Source organism: Sycon ciliatum, chromosome 10 (genome assembly GCF_964019385.1).
Source record: "Sycon ciliatum chromosome 10, ocSycCili1.1, whole genome shotgun sequence".
Lineage (NCBI taxonomy): Eukaryota > Metazoa > Porifera > Calcarea > Leucosolenida > Sycettidae > Sycon > Sycon ciliatum.
In genome coordinates, this window is record NC_088652.1 from 6,488,087 (window position 1) to 6,508,390 (window position 20,304).

The 20,304-nt window shown below is 46.0% G+C and overlaps 1 protein-coding gene across 2 annotated transcripts in view; it reads right to left on the minus strand.

The window, feature by feature from the left end:
- Positions 1 to 20,304, minus strand: part of LOC135825878 (uncharacterized) — a 54,080-nt gene that overhangs the window by 32,357 nt on the left and 1,419 nt on the right. For both annotated transcript variants that reach the window (XM_065338516.1, XM_065338515.1), the window contains exon 2: positions 13,202 to 13,612. In XM_065338516.1, coding sequence (XP_065194588.1) covers positions 13,202 to 13,612 — 411 coding nt within the window. The remainder of the gene's footprint in view (positions 1 to 13,201; positions 13,613 to 20,304) is intronic.

The following is a 20,304-nucleotide window of genomic DNA, read 5'->3' on the forward strand; positions in this document are numbered from 1 at the left end:
CCTGATTTGTACTAATATGCCCCATCTTGTCACTTCATGTTACACATCCATGCCCATTGCAGACCACTGTCCTCTATTTTGCGCATATTCTCCACCAGAGAAACGCCACTCTAGAAGTACTGTCAACGCAGCTGCAGTCTCCAGAAAGGTTGACATGCACCTCCTCAGGCAGAAACTGAGCACACTACCATTGACCGAATGCATGCAGGGCACCAACGTGCACATCAGTTTCAGATGCATGGCCTACTCTGCACTGCTGGACCAGGCAATTCAGGCAGCAACGACCATCACACGCCGGAAAAACACCCAGTCGAACCAACCATGGTTCACAAAAAAAATTAAGACGCAACATCAGCGAACTAACCGCCTCTATGTGCTCCACCGAAAGGAGCCACTCAACGATTCCTTACCAGCTGCATACAAACTCTCGCGCAACCTGTACCACCGGTCATTAAGAGCATTAACGCTCGGATACACAATGCTTGGCAAGGAAAGAAAGGGTGGCTATACGTGGTGGAAACGTGCCAAAGCAATATGCAATATTGACCAAACAAATAAAAAGGCAATTCCAGACCTGCAGAACGGCAATGAAATTCACAAAACAGATCAAGCGAAGGCCGAAACGCTGTGTACCTTCTTTGCCCGCCTATGCACCACTCAGTCAACGCCACCGAATACTGTAGCAACTAGTATAACAATCAATGAAGCCGACGTCGATGGAAACAAATTTGGATTCGGAAACATACGCCCTGTTGAAGTCTTCGATGCAGCAAAGAGGCTGCAACAACATAAATCATCATCAGACATCAACCTGACAAACCGTATACTAAAGCAATTCGCAGATATCCTTTCCCAATCACTATCAGTATTGTTCAACTACAGCCTTGATGATGGTGTGTTCCCGTCCTCCTGGAAATCATCCACTGTAATACCGGTGTACAAGAATAGAGGTTGCGCCAAAGAGCCTACCAATTACAGACCTATATCCCTTCTCCCATGCATAGCGAAACTAATGGAAAAGATTCTCTCGGAACGTCTACTTCGATACTTGATGACCCAGGGTGTAATTTGTAAAGGTCAATTCGGATATGTACGCAACAAGTCTGTAACGGACCAACGTATCTTGCTAACCCAATCAATGGCTGTAAATATTGATAATGGCACTAATTTTGACCTGATATCTCTAGATTTCAGGAAAGCTTTCGACCGGGTCGACCACTCTATACTCCTAAAGAAATTCGGTAAGATTGCTACAGCTTCGTCAGTAAAATGGCTGAAGAGCTTCTTAGGGGATCGACAAATTGAAGTGAAGGTACATAGCACTAAATCGAAGAAGCGGAGCATCAACTGCGGAGTGCCTCAAGGTTCCCACCTTTCACCACTCCTATTCTTACTCTATATAAATGACCTGCCCAACGCTATGCAACATTGCACGCAATATCTATTTGCAGATGATGTCACCCTCCTACTGGCTTACAAACCTGAAGACACCCTCGCCAGTAGAGCGAACATGCAGTCTGATCTCGATGCATGTCAAACATGGGGCAGGAACAATGGAGGTGAATTCTCAGCAAGCAAGACATCCGTGCTGTGCCATAGAGCTATCAATGATACACCTACTGCAGGAATCCAATACCAAATGTACAATGAGCCATTAACGGTGGTTTCTGAACTGCAACATCTTGGATCACCTTGACCGACAACCTGGATTTCCGCAAACATGTCGCCTCAATAACTTCGAAGTTCAGATATCGAGTGCACCTACTGTCAATTATGTCCCAGCAACTTACGCCTTCGGCAATGATCATACTGTACAAAGGGTTGGTAAGACCTGTGATCGAATATAGCTGTAAGGTGTGGTCGTTTGGATCTAATAAGAAACCCATGACCACTCTTGATCAATTACAGGCAAGGTTTGCTAGAGCTCTACTGAAAAAGAAATAAATTGCATTTGATTACACTTCTTCCAAATCTGTCTTAAATTCTAAATGCTCCCTAGAGTCACTAGCCTATCGTCGTCAAATCATCAGTCTCACTACTTTTCACAGATATGTTTTCCATCATCGTGATTACCTTGCTGATTTCCATTTCAAGATTACGAATAGTGAGCGACGACCAAATAAAATCATTCTTCCCAAATTTAAATCATTGTCTAAGTCTCTCTTCATGTTCCGAACTGCTATTCTATGGAACTGTTTACCCCCCCCCCCCCAGTCTAACATCGGAAGCCTCGCTCTATAAGTTCAAAGCTGCCCTCAGGAAATTTACAGCTGACTATGCTTATGCAATCAACGGAATTCCGCCACCTTGCAGTTGATTTTCCCCATTTCTCTCCTCATCAATCCCTACTTCTCTTTGTGCATACATCTACATCTACTGTTCTTTCAATCAAATGAACCCCTCGATAGGCACATTGCCTTTGGGTCATTTCATAATAATAATAATAATAATAATCATATCAAATTCAATCCTGTACGAGTATAATACTCGTACAGTATAATACTCGTACCGTATTATACGCATTGATGTGCAAGCCTTTTCTTGCAGAAAATGGCACTACAATTTATAGTAAATAATCGACGTGGAGACAACAATTTTATAATAGCTATAAAGAGAACAAATTCTGCTGTCATCGCCACACTACAACAAATTCATGAAGGTTTACCAAAATCGATTTTCTTGTCACAATCATCAGTGGAAAGCCGTGACTGAAGAGTAACCATGCTGAACCAATGATTAATATACATTCAATAATGTGTTACGAGAACAAAACAAAGTGCTAAAATAGAATGAGGGAAGGTGAGACAATATAAGTGAAGTGAGAGCTAAGTGCAACAGGGGTGAGGAACTAATTACAACGCTAGAACTGTGTATTGAGACAAACAATCATGCTGTGCACCTACGAAAACAATCTTAACGCGACTACATGTTTCTTCTGCTTACAAAGATCAGGCTTATCCAAACGAATACAAACAGCCTCAAGTACTTGAATGTATATTAATCATTGATTCAGCATGGTTACTCTTCAGTCACGGCTTTCCACTGATGATTGTGACAAGAAAATCGATTTTGGTAAACCTTCATGACTTTGTTGTAGTGTGGCGATGACAGCAGAATTTGTTCTCTTTATAGCTATTATACAATTTATAGTCTTGAATATTCATGTTATTCTGCAGGGGAATCACATGGGTAGTGGCGGTGATACTTTTTATTATTATACGCAGGTCATTCTGTGGATGTTGCTGTTGCAGAATTTCATGAAATTGTCTTGTCTTTCAGAAAATTTAAATTTCCACACCCTAAATCACATTTACTTGAGAATTGTAACCAGATGCGTACCGCAGATGTTTCTGTTGATTCTTTGTTTGTAATTGTAGTCATGGGTTGTCGTGATAAGGTCATCCGGCATCATTTTGTACTGAAAATTCAGAAATCGTAATCCTGTGGATGTCAATAAAACTTTTGGAAGTAGTTCAATGACTTCAAAGTGTTACAAGTCCACGATTGTCTGAAACAACACAGTAAAGTAAGAACAACAAACATGTATTAAAATGTAAACAAATACATTGTTGAGTCCGACACCTCATGCCAACAACTACACTGATCCTGAGGATATAAGGGGCAAGGATATATGGTTGGAGATACTGAGAGATAAACAAGGCACTCTATAATAACAAGAGTACATAACCCCCCAGAGTGTGCAACGCCGATCCAGTTCTGTATAGGGTCTTGGTCGAGCGGAATCGGATCTTCTGATGTCATGCGTACACTTCACCCCAGTGCAAGGCCGGTCTCGAGGCAGGGCACCATTGTTTTTGATCTGAGAGTACCCACGATTCCCCGGGTTCCCCTCAGATGTGTACGGTATTATGACGCAAAGATCCGATTACGCTCGACCAAGACCCTATGCAGGCCCTGGATCAGGCGTTGCACACTCTATGGGGGGGGGGGGGAATGTACTCTTGATAATAATAAAATGTTACACGTCTTTGGTGAGTATGAATGATATCCAGTTTAGGACGAATATCAAGGGACCGATGGTATTTGTTCTGTGAGTTTGTCTTAACCCTATTCTATAAGGCCACACTTTGTTTTTTCTCTGTTTCTCGTCGGCAAATTTTAACAAAAGGTACGCGGGCGGGCGGAAAAAAAACAAAAGCCAAGGAAAAAACAAGAACAATTTCTACTGAAAACTGTATACAATTTTCAATGTACCGGTACATGTACATGTACATGTATATGCGTGATTCATACAAGACACTGCGTATACATGTACCATGTATGCAGGACTACATTGTACAATCATGTACATGTAGTCCCATACATGATTGCACTACATTATCACATCAGCCCACGAATATCAGGCAAACTAATACTTCAACAATGAGAGCATAAAGTTTGATTACGAGATGGCGAAGAGAACATAAATTTATCTGCTATCGCATCAACAAACGTTTCCCACTCGTCATTAATTTTTGGTTTTGTTACTTCAACGTTCTTGTGTCTGCTTATCAAACTCTTGTCTCCATGCTGCTCATATTTTCCTTGCCATGCGTCTATTGCTTGGATTTTCTGCCTACGACATCGTTCCACAGACGCCAGTTGCAACGGAACTCGTCCGACTTACGGTATTCCTGGGACCCACGAGGCTCAGGCAGTGAACGACTGAAAGCTTCGTCATGACAGCCTTCATCGCAGAGAACGGACGAGGAGCGCTCCTTTGCTGCTGTGTTGCAAACGTTTACGATTATTGATTGACGCATCTAGCTGCTGCTGCATGTGCAGCGTACATACATGTACGTAGTATGAACTTTTTTTTTCTTCCGAAATTTCTGAAAACCTACGCGGGCGATGACGAGAAACATAGAAAAAACAAAGTGTGGCCTAACCAGTGAATACAATTATTTCTCCAATAGAGACACGAACAGATTTCTTCTACAGCGAAAGATTCTAAGCCAGACCAAACCATTGACTCGTCTTGTATGAAACAAATGAGTCACTGAACCTTTCTTTAGCAACATGACGGCAACTGACAACAACAGAGAAAATACGGCATATGTACAGCACATTCTTGCAGGTACTACAAACAGATTGCAGATCGTAATGCTTGCTCTGCCGGCACGCAACTTTATTTGGGGCAGTGAAATCTCGGCGCTACTCACAAATCAAACAGCCCAGACTCGAGTAAACAAAACCAATCGTGCGAGATTTTCACGAGACAGACTGCACCCATTGGCTTGTTTCGTATGAAGCAAGCAAGCCACTGAATGCATGAACCTCTTCATATTGGAGATTTTCCCTGATATGCGAATTTATTTTGCATAATCGGGCAATGCTTTCCCTCCAGATTGGGAACTGCCAACGATGCTATGCCACTGCAAAATTCAGATTCTACCCTATGATCGGAGCACGGAATGCCGGAAGCAATCATGACCAGTGCCTTACTTGTAACGTACCAATGTACAATGAACATGAGTATTTCGACAACACATCTAAGCCTCAGCAGCAACATAAGCCTTACCGTCAAGAAGGTGAACTCGTTCTTCGCACACTGTTGGCAAGGGCAAAGAGGTACGAATGGATCTAAATCCGAATAAAATGAGCACACGTTTCTGTAAATGAAAGGGTGAGCATAAGCAAATGAATCGAAGGTAACTGGTCAACTCAGAGATCACCTGTCATTGAGTATTCCGTAAAAGGAGGCCTCGACAGCAGGAATGCTAAATTTAGAAAAGAGATCCTGCCAGCTTTTCCATTATTTATTGTATTCCACCTAAAATCAGCACACTTTTCGTAAATGAAAGAGTCAACACAAGCAAATGAATCAAAGGGAACTGCTCAACTCACCTGTCATTGAGTAATATTCCGTAAAAGGAGGTCTCAGCAGAGCCGAAGCGAAATAAGCCAGGACACGAAACATCCGAAACAGCTCATGCAAGAAGCAGTTCCAAAGAAGGAAGTTCCTCGCGCATGCACATCCATATCCGAAAACGAACTGCACTGCAACACAATGTCTGCCGTGCACGTGCACAGCACGCGAAAACCACGCGTTGGTAGATCTAATACCGTACAGAGCACCTTACGTAGAAACTTACGTAGCCTAAGTGAAATACCGAGCACCTTACGTAGAAACTTACGTAGCATAGCGATGTCGTTTTTTCTGCCATGTGCACACAATAATAGAAAAGCTGACAGGATCGCTTTTCTAAATTTCTCTTGGTCAGTTCAAGCTGGGCACGCTACGGGTACGGGATTTGTGGACTGCATTCTCTCTACTACTCCCTTCAGTTGAGCAACTTCTACTTGCAAGGAGACAATGGCGTCTGTCTTGCTCGTTCGAAGACATTCTATTTCTGCAGCCATCCCTTTTATAGTCTCGTTAAGCAGCTGGAAAGTGGAGAGCAGGTCGCTTACCATTTGGTCTGGTGACTTCCGTATTCCTAGTCCTTCCTTGCGAAGGGCAACAACCAAGTCTTGCCGGCCCATTGTCTCCGGGTTGGTCAGTCCTGTAGCTCGGGCAAATGTGAGCAGCTCCTCGTATGTGAGCAGAGCTAAGTCCATTTATTCGTTAGTCGCCATATTATTGAGTCATACATCAACACTAGAACAAATCAGTGTAGGTGCGGTCCTGCCGAAGGCAGCTACACCGGTGAAACAAACTCGACCGCGGAGCGCAAAAACTTGCATCCGCACTCTAGATTGAAATGTTAGTTTCCATTCAAATAGGGCTTTCAAACGCCAGATCGTAACGGGAAGCAACTTTGAAGAATGGGTATGAATGCGAAGTGTATGGGGGAATGCATTAGGGCGATGGTGCGGGTTCGAATCCCAGGATACCAGGTTTGGCGTCACGGTGCTTTCTCTCTCCCTCTTCACGCCTGATACAGTATATCATTGCGTTACTGTCGCAATCGCCATCGATTCCTCAGTGGCACTGCCCTGTTATCGCCTCTATTCTCATCTTTATTCGTTAACCGTCATAAATAATTCCACTGCACTTTCCCATAGACACATCTACACTTCACACATACAGACTTTATTCCACACTAGCACAAAATAGCTAGACCTGCTCGTCGAGGATTCGATTGTAAATGCTGCTATCTGATGATTGCTGAAATGCGTGAAATGTAAAGTTACATCTGCACAGCCTTTCGCCTCTGTCGTGCGATGAGTTCTCCACCTGGAGCAGCCTAGATTGGCCTTGTTTGTACATGAATATAAGCATGAGTTAAGTGTCGAGCAGTCTTGTCTACTAAGGGTTTGCATTCATGAACATATAAGAGCGCTCTGATCTTACAAGCATCATTAGTTTAGACGCAAGTACAGTGAAGCTTTGCTTTCAGGTGCGAGTGAAATGGTGTATTAAATTGCCACCTCGTTACATTCGGGAACCTACCATTCGCTAACACCGAATATTATCCAATGCCCTATTTCTCTTTCAAATATATTCAGGTATATCCCCGGTCTTCGTTTTTGGGAATTGTGGTTTAAATGAGAGTAAATGCACGCGTCACGGACGCGAACAGCCTCGCGAAACCTCTCTGATGACGGTTATAGTCACCACAACGAACCATTCTGGGCCTGACGCATCCACATAACCGTGTAATCACTTCATAACCATTTTTTTTTTTTGGAAAATGTACACATACATATACACACAACAGAGGTGAAAGGTTGTGTAGCTGTAACCTTTAGTTTCACGCATTTCAGCAATCATCAGACAGCAGGATTTACTATGGAATGCTATTCGAGCAGGCGTGGATATTTGGTGCTAGTTTGAAAGTTAGTGTGTGTGTAGATGTGGCAATGGGACAGTGCTATTGAGTTGTTGGTGAGAGGCAACGGATGTAAATTAGAATAAAGACGAAAGCACGGCAGAGCTACCGAGTCATCGAGGGCACGAACGACAGTAGTGGAAGAACATAGAAGGGGTGACGAGAGAGCGAGAGAGCGAGTGTGAGAGACCGAGAATGAGAGCGAGAGTTAGAGAGAGGGAAAGCACAGCGGCGCCAAACCGGGTACAGGTGGCACCATGTTGACACACACAACTCGTGTAACTGAGTCATAGAGTTTGGACAGGTAACACTTGTGCTCGTGTCTGCATTTCGATACCAACTTCGACTTTTTGTCGATGTTCACCGTGTCTGCTTCTAGTGTCTCCAACTTCTCAGCATAGTGAACAGCGTTCAAGTAGCCCCGGACATTAATGATGGGGGACGACAGCCCATTTGACAGACCGTGGAGTGTTCTTTTGCTCGAGCTTTCATATGCTCCTGGATAGTTTCGTGCTTTCTTCCATTCTTTCATGCCTTGTCTCGGTCGCATGGTTGTTGTATCTCTGCTTAAAGGGTGTTTCCGCAAAGCCGAGGTACCCGTGTCGCCGCTCTCAGTTCCTGTGTGCTTTTGCCTTGTACACGATGCATCGTCTTTGGAGGTCCCGTTCAGTGAGCTGGTGCTTTTTTTCGGCAGCTACATCGTTTGTCAGGGACGTTCTTGTCCTGTGTTTGTCACTTCCTATGAACATGGATATTATGGTACGAAAGATGCTGCAACATCGGCGGAGTTAAGTGAAGAAATTGTCTGCACTGAACGTAGGAGCTACTGCTTCCTGTTGACTGACTAGACACTTGACCGACTCACAACTGCGTCTGGAGCACACTAGAAAACCATCGTGCTCTACATCCGGCTAACAATTCGGCGACACTGGATGCAGACAAAAATGGTCAATACCAACACAAGATCGGATCCGGTCTCGAATTGTAGACACGAAAACAAGTTTGACCTGTCTAAAATATTCACCATCATTCACATTATTGCTTTTTCAACATGGCGCCACCTGTACCAGGTTTGGCGTCACCGTGCTTTCTCTCTCCCTCTTCACGCCTGATACAGTATGTCATTGCGTTACTGTCGCAATCGCCATCGATTACTCAGTGCCACTGCCCTGTTATCGCCTCTATTCTCATCTTTATTCGTTAACTGTCATAAATAATTCCACTGCACTTTCCCATAGACACATCTACACTTCACACATACAGACTTTATTCAACACTAGCACAAAGTAGCTAGACCTGCTCGTCGAGGATTCGATTGTAAATGCTGCTATCTGATGATTGCTGAAATGCGTGAAATGTAAAGTTACATTTGCACAGCCTTTCGCCTCTGTCGTGCGTTGAGTTCTCCACCTGGAGCAGCCTAGATTGGCCTTGTTTGTACATGAATATAAGCATGATTTAAGTGTCGAGCAGTCTTGTCTTCTGTAATGGGTAGCCGAGGATTGAGGCTCCAGTCTCTCCGGGGGCGTGGGTTCGAATCCCACCGCTGCCACCAATGTAATGGGTAACCGAGTGGTAGGCGCGGTGAAATCAACAAAAATTACTTTTATTCTACTTCTTTCAGGTACACACCTGAGATATAATTATTAGTGAAAGAAGAAACGGCAAAATAACTGACTTTCTCTCCGGTGCACACCTGGAGGTTGAATAGCTCGTTATTATCAAAATCTCATCTTAACAGAAATGCAAGTGCCCTGCGTTGGTTTGCGTCGTACCTCGCCGGGAGATCTCAGCGTGTCGTCACGCCAGCCAGCCAGTCCTCAAGTCTTGCAGTGTCTCGAGGAGTTCCTCAGGGAAGTATTTTAGGCCCTACCCTCTTTAATGTCTACCTGAGGGACCTTCCCCGGCTTGCGGAGACAGCGGGTTCAAAATTACTGATGTTCGCAGATGACAAGACAGTCTACTCTAGTGATCCGTCGAAGGCGCGTTCCGAAGCCAAGTTGTCATCGGCACTGGAGATACTAAACAACCACCTTGGCTCCATTGGTATGCAGATAAATACCGACAAAACCGTTGTCATGCAAATCCATCCCAAACGTGCCACAGGGAGTCAGCAACAACAACAAAGGCAACAACTGCAAATCACCTTGTCAAATGTTACGCTAGGGGAAGTGGAAAGCACCAGATGCTTAGGAGTCGTTGTTGACAATAAGCTGTCTTTTGACCAACACATTAACAATGTCGTCCGGAAAGCCTCACGGAAGATCGGTGTACTGCGTCGATCTTTCCGCCAGATGAACCTGTTTGCCCGCCGTACTTTCGTTGTCGGTGTTATTCAGCCTGATCTAGAATATGCTCTCCCTGTATACCTTTCGTTTATATCCGCTAAAAATAGAAACAAGCTAGCCTCACTCCACCGGCGCGCTGTACGAGTTGCTTGTGGCGCATCACCCCAAGCTAATATCACGCCACTTCTTCACCACCTCAATGTTTCCTCTTTCCAATATCGATCAGTATTTTTGTTCCTTGTATTCATTTTCCACTGTTACTGTATTAAGCCGGCTGTTTGCTTGCAGTCCCTCTTTCCCATCTGTACGTCTACCCGAACTACTCGCGGCTCTACAACTCATAACATGAGTATCAATCGCTATAGATCTATGTCTGGCTTTCTGTCCTTTTCAAGTAAATCGGCTCTTCTATTCGGTACTCTTTGTAGTTGTACTTCTGTACTGTTGAGCTATCCGAATTCAAATAAACATTAAAAAAAAAATGCGCAGCAGCTTTTATGCAGCAGACGCCGTACGCTTATATACGGAGATAGACTAACTATACATCAGGCAGAGCTCCATATTAGTTCCGTACTACTTCCGTATTGGTCGGGCAGGGATACTACACTACTAAGGGTTTGCATTCATGAACATATAAGAGCGCTCTGATCTTACAAGCATCATTAGTTTAGACGCAAGTACAGTGACGCTTTGCTTTCAGGTGCGAGTGAAATGGTGTATTAAATTGCCACCTCGTTACATTCGGGAACCTACCATTCGCTAACACCGAACATTATCCAATGCCCTATTTCTCTTTCAAATATATTCAGGTATATCCCCGGTCGTCGTTTTTGGGAATTGTGGTTTAAAGAGTAAATGGAATGAAATTGCGCACAGTTTCCAAACTTTGTGAGCGTATTGTATTCGATTCCCTCTACCTGCACATCGCTCCGGCTCTCTCACCAGCTCAGTCGGGATTCTGCCGTGGTGACTCAACTCAATACCAGGTGACTCGACTTGTCCAAGACATAGCGACAAAGAGGAACTGTGGGGAGCACGTGGGAATGGTGTTTTTCGACTTGGCTAAGGCATTCGACACCGTTTGGCATCGTGGCTTACTTGCCAAGTTGAAGGTCACCTTCCGGGTGGAGGATGCTGCCTTGCGTTGGATATCCTCGTATCTGTCTGCTCGTTCTCAGGCTGTTCGCTTGTTCTATTTCTTGTCTGATCCCCTCCCTGTAACGTCTGGAGTGCCCCAAGGTTCCATTCTGGGTCCTTTGTTATTCTTGCTTTACGTTAATGACCTACCTTCAGTTGTCCCCGATGTTAGTTTGTATGCGGATGACACTGGCCTTATCTGTTCTGATTCCTCCCCTGCACAATTACTCCTTACCATGCAGCATCGCATCAACAGCACTGTGATGTGGATGCAAACGTGGAAACTCCAGCCCAATTTAGACAAGACAGAAGCCATGTATATTTCTTCATCCCCTCCTGATCAACCATTATTCTTCCCTGACTCGACTATGCCTATCCGTGTTGTTACTCAGCACAAACATCTAGGTGTGATGTTTGACTGCAAACTCTCTTGGGCTGCACATGTCAACTGTGTATGCAAGCGAACCAGTTCAGCCTTAGGGGTACTACAACCACATTGCACTCATTTGCCCATCCAGTGTAAACTATTATTTTATCAGTGCTATATTCTCCCTATATTCGACTATTGCGATACCGCTTGGTGTGGCCTTTCTGACACAACTCTGAGCCAATTAGAAGTCCACCATAGATTTATACTTAAAATTCTTTACAACAAGGATCGATGTTTTCCTTCGGATGCCCTTTATCGACTTGCACACACTTCTCCTCTCTCCGTTCGTCATAAGCACCATCTCTGTACACTGGTTCATAAGATATTTCTTCATAAAACCCCTTCACACATGATGAAGTACAATTGGTTTTCGACAAGCTCAACCCGTAACGCGCTCACCCTGCCTCTTGTTAAGTCAGCCCAGTATCTAAAGTCCCCTTTGTTTTCCGGCTACTCTCATTGGTTATCATTACCATACGGTCTGAAAACTTGTTCTTCTATTGGTCAGTTTAAAGATCTACTATCACAACTGAACTAGACGCAATAATTATCATCGAAGAACATTCTCGAATACCTGGGCGATGCACGAATTTTGATAGTGCTCACTTCCGTTAATCGTTTTTCTTTGTAATTTTCCATTCATTTTCTTCTTTAATTCATATTTGCTTTGTTTTCCTGGCTTACTATTGCCGTGGCTGGCTCAACGCCCTTGTCTCAGGGGATTCTGTCCCTGCATTAGCTATGCTTGTCACATGCTATGAGATTGTGTCTAATAATAATAATAAATTGAAGACACCACTGCAGCTGTACTTATGGTTGATAAATATGGTAAAGACGAAGAAGATTGCCTGATGAGTCCAGCGGGGACGAAACGTACGTCGCAATCGAGCTATGTCGTTGCTGTGTCATCATCTATGTGCCATGCGCTACTTGATGTACCAGCCTGCTATGCCGGATACCGCCAGCCATGCATCGACCAGGCGCCAGGCGCAAACTGATGGTGGTGGTGGTGAGAAGGAGAGCTCTGTGCCAGAACTTTGCAGCCTAGAGAGCGTGTGTGGGCAGGCGTGTATTTACCGCCATATTGCCAGGTGTGTCTTCACCACCATATTTATCAACCATAAGTACAGCTGCAGTGGTGTCTTCAATTTCATTCTCCCGAGTCAAGCTCCGTATGTAGACATCCAAGAAGAAGAAGATTGCCTGATGAGTCCAGCGGGGACTAAACGTACGTCGCAATCGAGCTATGTCGTTCCTGTGTCATCATCTATGTGCCATGCGCTACTTGATGTACCAGCCTGCTATGCCGGATACCGCCAGCCATGCATCGACCAGGCGCCAGGCGCGAACTGATGGTGGTGGTGGTGAGAAGGAGAGCTCTGTGCCAGAACTTTGCAGCCTAGAGAGCGTGTGTGGGCAGGCGTGTGTTTACCGCCATATTGCCAGGTGTGTCTTTACCACCATATTTATCAACAGTAAATGGAATATCTAATTTAATCAGAGGAGTGGCCGGTACCGATCTAGATCATTAGAGGTGTTCCTTCAGTTTAATCAATGGATATAGGACCTACCTTTAGGCACATATCGTTGACAGAGGCACCTAACTTGAAAGTTGTTTATCCAGTTCACTAAGCCCTTGTTTGGATCCAAATATCCGTGAGTATAATTAGAATTTTTAAACGGAAGTATATACTGGGATGACCAGGGAAGTCTCGTCGTATGGGTGGACGATGCCACTTCCCATTTCCAAGCACTCCAATCTCCAGCTGTCCATGTACCAGTCAAGCCTACCCAAACAGCGTTAGTTCCCTTTACTGTCAAGTTTGCACACGTCACCTGTGCCATTGTGTGCACAGTCGCTAGTGATCCGCCATATGATTGACATTCTGCTTTTGCTTCTGTCCAAGTTTGAAATCCAAGACGAAAGGTCCAATCGACTTGCCACGTGCGAGCACTGGTCAATGGACAGGCATCCCATTTCACTATACAGAATTACAAATTATGCAGAAGCAAGCACAAGTGTAAGTATATGGGAGCAGTGTAAACAGAAAAAGGAGCAAAATGAAGGATGGAACAAGTTCACCACCGCCTAATTTGCGTAACCCAGGTTATGCATTCAGAAGAAGAACTTTTCCGCACTCAACGTTCTCACTTTAAGAACTACTGCCTTTTACTCTTTTACCTCCCTGAAACGGGATTTTGATCGCGTGTTGTTCATAGTGGTGAATACAACAGACATCTCCATAATATACTGTACTCGCGCAAATAGAGCCATCTCTTGTATAGTTCACTCTTTCTCAAGTTATGCCCCAATCTCTAAGAGACAGTGAAAACACCAAGCTCATTTTCTCTCTCTTGATTAGTATAATCCCCTCCCTCCTCTCAAGCCCTCCCCCCGTAGTTTCAGGATCAAAATCTCAGCTCTCGTTGTCGTATAGGTGAATCGTAGTAGTTTACAGTAAGCTTTCGGCTCGGTGTTTTCTTAGGCTTCTGCCCTTTAAAGATTCCCTTAGTACCCTCTTTCGAACAGCTCGCTCTCTCTTGAATAGTGCTCCCCCATTTGTACCGGACAAAAAGATGTGCCCCAGGGTGACTTTTAGCGCGAAAACATAATATTATAGATTCTTTCCTGAGAAGGAAATAGAATGAAATGATAAAGGAAAAGAAAGAAAAAATTGCAACCGTTAGCGCAAGGACATCCACACGTTCATTTTCCCGAAGTCACCACACGTTTGTCCCTGTCTTCGCCCTTTACCGGGGTTCTAACTTTTCTCCTATGGTCTAATTTCGTCAGCACTGCCCACCGGACTTAGAATAGAGATTCTGCCATCTGTCACTGCGCTCTTTACGCTCCTCGCACTGTCGGAGCCTCTTCTCCACGTGTTCCATCAACCTATCGCATTCAAATCCATACCGAATGCCGTTGGCGATAAAGCTGATTTCCAAATTAGTTTGTTCCTTTGCCATGCTCGCTTCGATCCTGGCGTAGTCGTCAAATGTTGTGAACCCTTCTGATTCTCTAAATTGTCAGGAACGAACGACCACACGGAACGAGGACAACTATTTACTCTTCAACAGTATGTTTCACTTCGATTAACTAATAACTAACACTAAAACTACCAGGTAGTTATAGCGTGAAAATGACAGCGTATATCAGAAAAGCATACACATACAAAATACAAATACAGCGCACATAGCAAATCGCACGTAGCGCATGTAGCGTATACCACGTCGTAAACATCAGCGGCACGGCGGGGTCGATATACAACTGCATTGAAACGAACACAATGTCACAAGCGAGAAGGCCTTTCACACTTGAGAACTTGTGGGTACATAACAGCCGTGGTAGATTGCCCGATGACAAGGGACAGCTCGCCCAGTTTTTTTGGGGTTGGGTTTGAAAATCGTTATTTTACGCACGCATTTTCTGAGTTCTTCTCCAGCGTATGATTTATTGCATTTCAATCCAGGAAAGGGAAATGGACAGTCTGTGCTGTCGAAGAAGTCAGGCAAGGACTCAGCCACTCACAGCTCCGACCTGACACCATTGCCTCCCGACCGCAAGCGGCGGCATGGGGATTCACCTGACTCCGGCAGCCCGCTGCTCAAGAAACTGGACAAAGACCACCAGCGACAGGAGTCTGCCAAGCAACAACAACTGAATTCAGACAGCCAGCAATCATGAAGCTCTTCCTGACCGATGCAGGCGGGCTGCTGTCCAAATTCGGAGAGTTTCAGCGCACCCTGTTGCTCTCAGGTGAGGATGTTGCCATAGTGACTGAGACGAAACTAACAGTGGAGGCATGCTCTCACAGTGCATCTATGATCCCGGGATACTGTGGCCCGATTCGCCGAGACCGAACAGAACACGGAGGTGGCATTGGAGTCTGGATCAAAGCCGGCATCGCGTACCAGCATCTGGATCAGTACCAGTCTGCTGAATTCGAAACAGCCTGGCTCACCGTTGGCCAGTGCAACAGCAAAACTGTCATAGATGCAGCCTATCGCCCTGGTTCCTGCGCTGACAATGATCTAGCTCTACTCGAGCACTTAGACCAAAACATAGATACCATGCGGCAGCATGATAAGCACATGATTCTGGCTGGAGATTTTAATGTTCACAGCACGTCCTGGCTTGGCAGCTCTCGAACGACAATCGCAGGGAAGTTCTTGGAAGGAATCAGTGCAACACACTGTCTTGTCCAGCACGTGACCAAGCCAACCCGTGGGCCAAACACATTGGATCTCGTCTGGTCCGACTTTCCTGGCACTGTCCACACAGCAGTATCATCTCCCATCGGGCGCTCTGACCACTGTGTAGTATTGTCCAACTTTCAGGAAATCACTCCTGTACTGGAGCGGCCAACAAGCAGGAAAGTATGGCGTTATGGCCAAGCAGACTGGGGCAGACTGAGGGCTCATTTCCGCAGCTTTGACGGGGCTGCTGTCGTCTGCGATGTCCCCGAACTTGCATGTGAACAACTCACAACTGTAATTCTGGACGGAATGGACACGTTTACACCATCTAAGACCCTGACAGAACGGACGACAGACCCTTGTTGGTGGACACCTGAGTGCAGCACTGTAGTTCAAGCAAAGACTCGTGCATGGAAACGGTGGCGTCAGCACCCCGATGATGGAGATTTGCGAGCTTCATTAATCGACCTACTGGCCCAAAAAGCTGCTATTTTGCTGCGTGCCCAATCATCACATGATGCTGGTGTCAAAGCTAAGCTCCGCTCAGGCTCACTTAACGACAAGCAGTGGTGGTCCAACATGATGAGAGCTGCTGGGATGGAACGCGCCTCTGAGATACCTCTGCTGAAAGACACCGATGGCACAGAGTATCCAACTCGCCAAGCCAAGGCCAATTGCCTCGCCAGGTACTACTCCCAGAGGTGTCGCCTTGCAGATGATGACATCTCACCAGACGATCTGCCAGAAATGCAGCATTTGGACCGCCATGGTCTTGACCGCATACATTTGTGGCTTGCTGATGTACGCCGCCGTCTAGCCAAGCTGAATACATCGAATGTAACAGGACCTGACAATATTCCAGCAAGAGTCCTAGCTCAGTGCTCCAGTGAGCTTGCAGAACCAGTCACCAAACTGTTGTCACTTTGCTTTCGCCACGGTGTTCAACCTACCAAATGAAGCTGGCCCATGTGGTTCCAGTCTTCAAGGAAAGCCTCCGCGGATCCCATGAATTACCGGGCAGTCTCACTACTATCCATCCTGTCAAAAGTAATGGAGAGTATAGTAAACAAGCAGCTCGTGAATTATCTGGAGCGTTTCAATATTCTGCCCGACAGTCAATATGCCTTTCGGCAAGGAAGAGGCATGTGCGACATCCTCACTGCTTTGCACACTGAGGGGTTCAAGACTGTCAGCGATTGAGGGTACGCTCACATGGTGGCAGTGGACATAGCAGGAGCATTTGATCGGGTATCACACTCTGGACTGATTTTCAAAGCCAAGAACGTTGGCAATGGTGGCTGCCTGCTGCACTTGCTGCAGGATTACCTCCTGAACCGCAAACTATCAGTCCTGGTCCACGGCGACTCATCCTCTCCGGCGCCCATAACAGCAGGTGTGCCCCAAGGCAGTATCCTTCGCCCGACACTTTTCCTCTTGTATGTGTCTGACCTGGATCAGTGCCTGTCGCCCGAGACGCGACTAAGTTCCTTTGCAGACGACACAACCCTCTACAGCCTCATCCGCACGCAGGACAATATAAATGACATGACTGCCGGCTTGCAATCCAGCCTCAAGCGTCTTGAAGAGTGGGGAGAACACTGGCGCATTAGATTCGAGCCCTCTAAATCGCAACTGCTGCTGATGACTACGAAAGCAACTCACCCTGCTGTCCCTGACATCAAGTTTGGACGCATCGCGGTTCCGGAAGCCAACACCATCAAGCTTCTTGGAGTGACATTTGACGCAAAGCTGTCATTCCGGGATCACTTGCACTCAATTGCGACACGTGGCTGCCAGAGATTGGGTGTTCTCCGTCGGGCTTGCCGGGTGTTAGATTACCATGGCCGGCTTTGTGCGCAAAAGGGATTTGTGCGACCCATCCTCCAGTATGCTCCCCTTGTGTGGATGGGAGCTGCATCCAGCCATCTCGCCCGACTCGACCGTGTACAGAAACGTGCAATGGCCATTATTGGCCCTGGTGCCCTTCTCCAAAGCCTGTGCCACCGCCGGATTGTCTCTGGGCTGGTATACCTGTACAAGCTCCAGTGCATCCCAGGACCACCCCAGCTCACCGCCATGATCCCCCCTCCAGCCAACCATGTAGAAGCTCGGCGCACCCGGAGTCAACCCCCTCCGGGCCAGCAGCACCATGTGCAGCTGCAGCAAGTCCTGGACAGGAGAGCACCTGCCTATGCTTCTCGCTCCTTCTCGTTTTCTGTATTCTCAGTATGGAACAGCTTGCCAAGCGAAAATATAAGGGCTCCACTCAGCTTGAAGCGGCTCCACACGTTCAAACAAGATGTCCTTAAGTACCTCACGCACCAACGCTGGCTGATGGCTACCGACTTCTACGGATGAACTCTAGATTGTGGCACGGGTCATGCTCCTTGGTTCGGCTATGCTGATGATATTGGGCTTCATTTACCTTTTATTATTTAATTTTTTTTATCATTAATTTATTATTTAGTTAGTCTTGTTTGTTATGATTTTTTGGTTTTCCACCCGGTTTAGTTATAATTTAAATTATTATTTGGTGCAGCTTTAGCGCTGTGTGGTTTATTATTTTCCTTTTTCTTAATTTCGTATTTAGCGCTTTTGAGCGTCATTATTTTCTTCTCATTATTTCGCAGCAAGTTATTCTTTTGTGGTATTCTCTAGTTTCTGTTTGTTTTGAAGTTGTTCTTGTGCAACCCCCCCCCCCCCCACACACACACACGCACATTTTTCGATGCCTAGTTGCAACGCTGACGCCGAGACCTCTGGTCGGTTGAATTGCTCCCAGCACATCAGCACGTCGTCCCTACATCCCCTATGTTTTGTCCTTTTCCTCGTTTATTTTTGTTCTCCACCTGTATTCCAGTAGGGCTGTGTGAATAGTAAAAAAAATCCATTGTGTTAATTTGCCCATAAAAGAGGCCTGGATAGCTGGCCCATGGTTGACCAGCCGCATTGCTAAGCTGTCACATTGTGTGCCTGCGTGGCGGGTTCTTACTGACCTCATTGCGCTATGTGATTCACCTTTACATCAGGCAGCTGCTGGATCAGCTGCGCTACGTTTATGTTGGTCATACCCATGTAGTGCAAGACTCTGTCGTTCTTCCATAGGCCCATCGCCAAGATAATAATCAACATAAGTACAGCTGCAGTGAGGTATCATTCTCCCACGTCAGGCTGCATGCGAAGACTTTCAAGAAGAAGATTGCCTCATGAGTCCAGCGGGGACGAAACGTGCCTTACAATCGAGCTACTAGTATATCGTTGCTGTGTGATCTACTGTCTACTATATTGAGTACCATTAACCATTCATCGACTAGGCGCCAGGCGTGAAGTGATATTGGTGGAGAAGGTGAGCTGTGCCAGGGTAACTTTGCAGCGTAGAGATCGTGTGTGGGCAGGCGCGTAATCACCGCCATATTTACCGGTGTGTATTTATCGCCATATTCATCAACATAAGTACATTTGAATTGGGGTCTTCAACTTTATTTTACCAAGTGCAGTTCCGTGTGAAGACATCGAATCAGAAGTTATCCTCATTGGACCAGCAGGGACGAAACGTGCGTCTTTATCGGGCTATGTAATTGCCGTGTCATCTACAATTCGCCATGCGCTACCTGATGTACCAGCCTGCTGTGGCAGATACCTCTAAACAAGGATTGACTAGGCGCCAGGCGCGAACTGATGGTGGTGGGGAGAAGGAGAGGTCTGTGCCAGAGTACAATTGCAGCGTAGGGAGAGTGTGTGCACAGGCGTGTGTCTTAGCGTAATGTTAATCAACAAAATTACAGCTGCATTGGAGTCTTGAACCTCCTTCTCCTTAGTCAAGCTCCGTGTAAAGATATCCAAGAAGAAGATTGCCTGATGATTGAGGATGACTGTCTGCAAAGGATTTGTCCATCCAATGGTCGAATATGCCCCCCCCCCCCTACTTTCGTCGATGGGATGGGATCACCTCCCTCATGCCTGGCCATGCTTGATGCTGTCCAGTTGCGCGCCCCTAATGTCATCGGCCCAGGTACCAAACTTCCCAGCCGTACTGTTCAGCAAAAGGTCTCTGCTCTCCGCCTGTTGTATAGACTGATGTCTGGTCGTGGTCTACGTCAAGATGCAGCCATGTGCCCCCTGCCGGCTATGCCGTCGCGTCATCGTCGCACATGAGCAGCCTTAGCACAGCATTATCCCCACCAGCTTGAGTTGAATGTCTTGCCATAGACGCCTGACTAACTTCCGCGCTCTTTCCCATTGTGCATAGTCATGTGCGGCTACATGCCTACAGAAAACTTTCTCTCTCTATACATGTACTTATACCTCCCCACCTCTTTCTCTATCTATACGTGTATCTCGCCAACTCTTTCTCTCTCTCTCCCATATCTCTCATTCACCTATCGCTCTCTCTCTCTTCCTGACTCTATGTTTCGGTCTCCCTGTCCGTCTTTGTTTCATTTCCTTTTCTGTCTGCCTCTGTCGGTCTCTCTCTCTC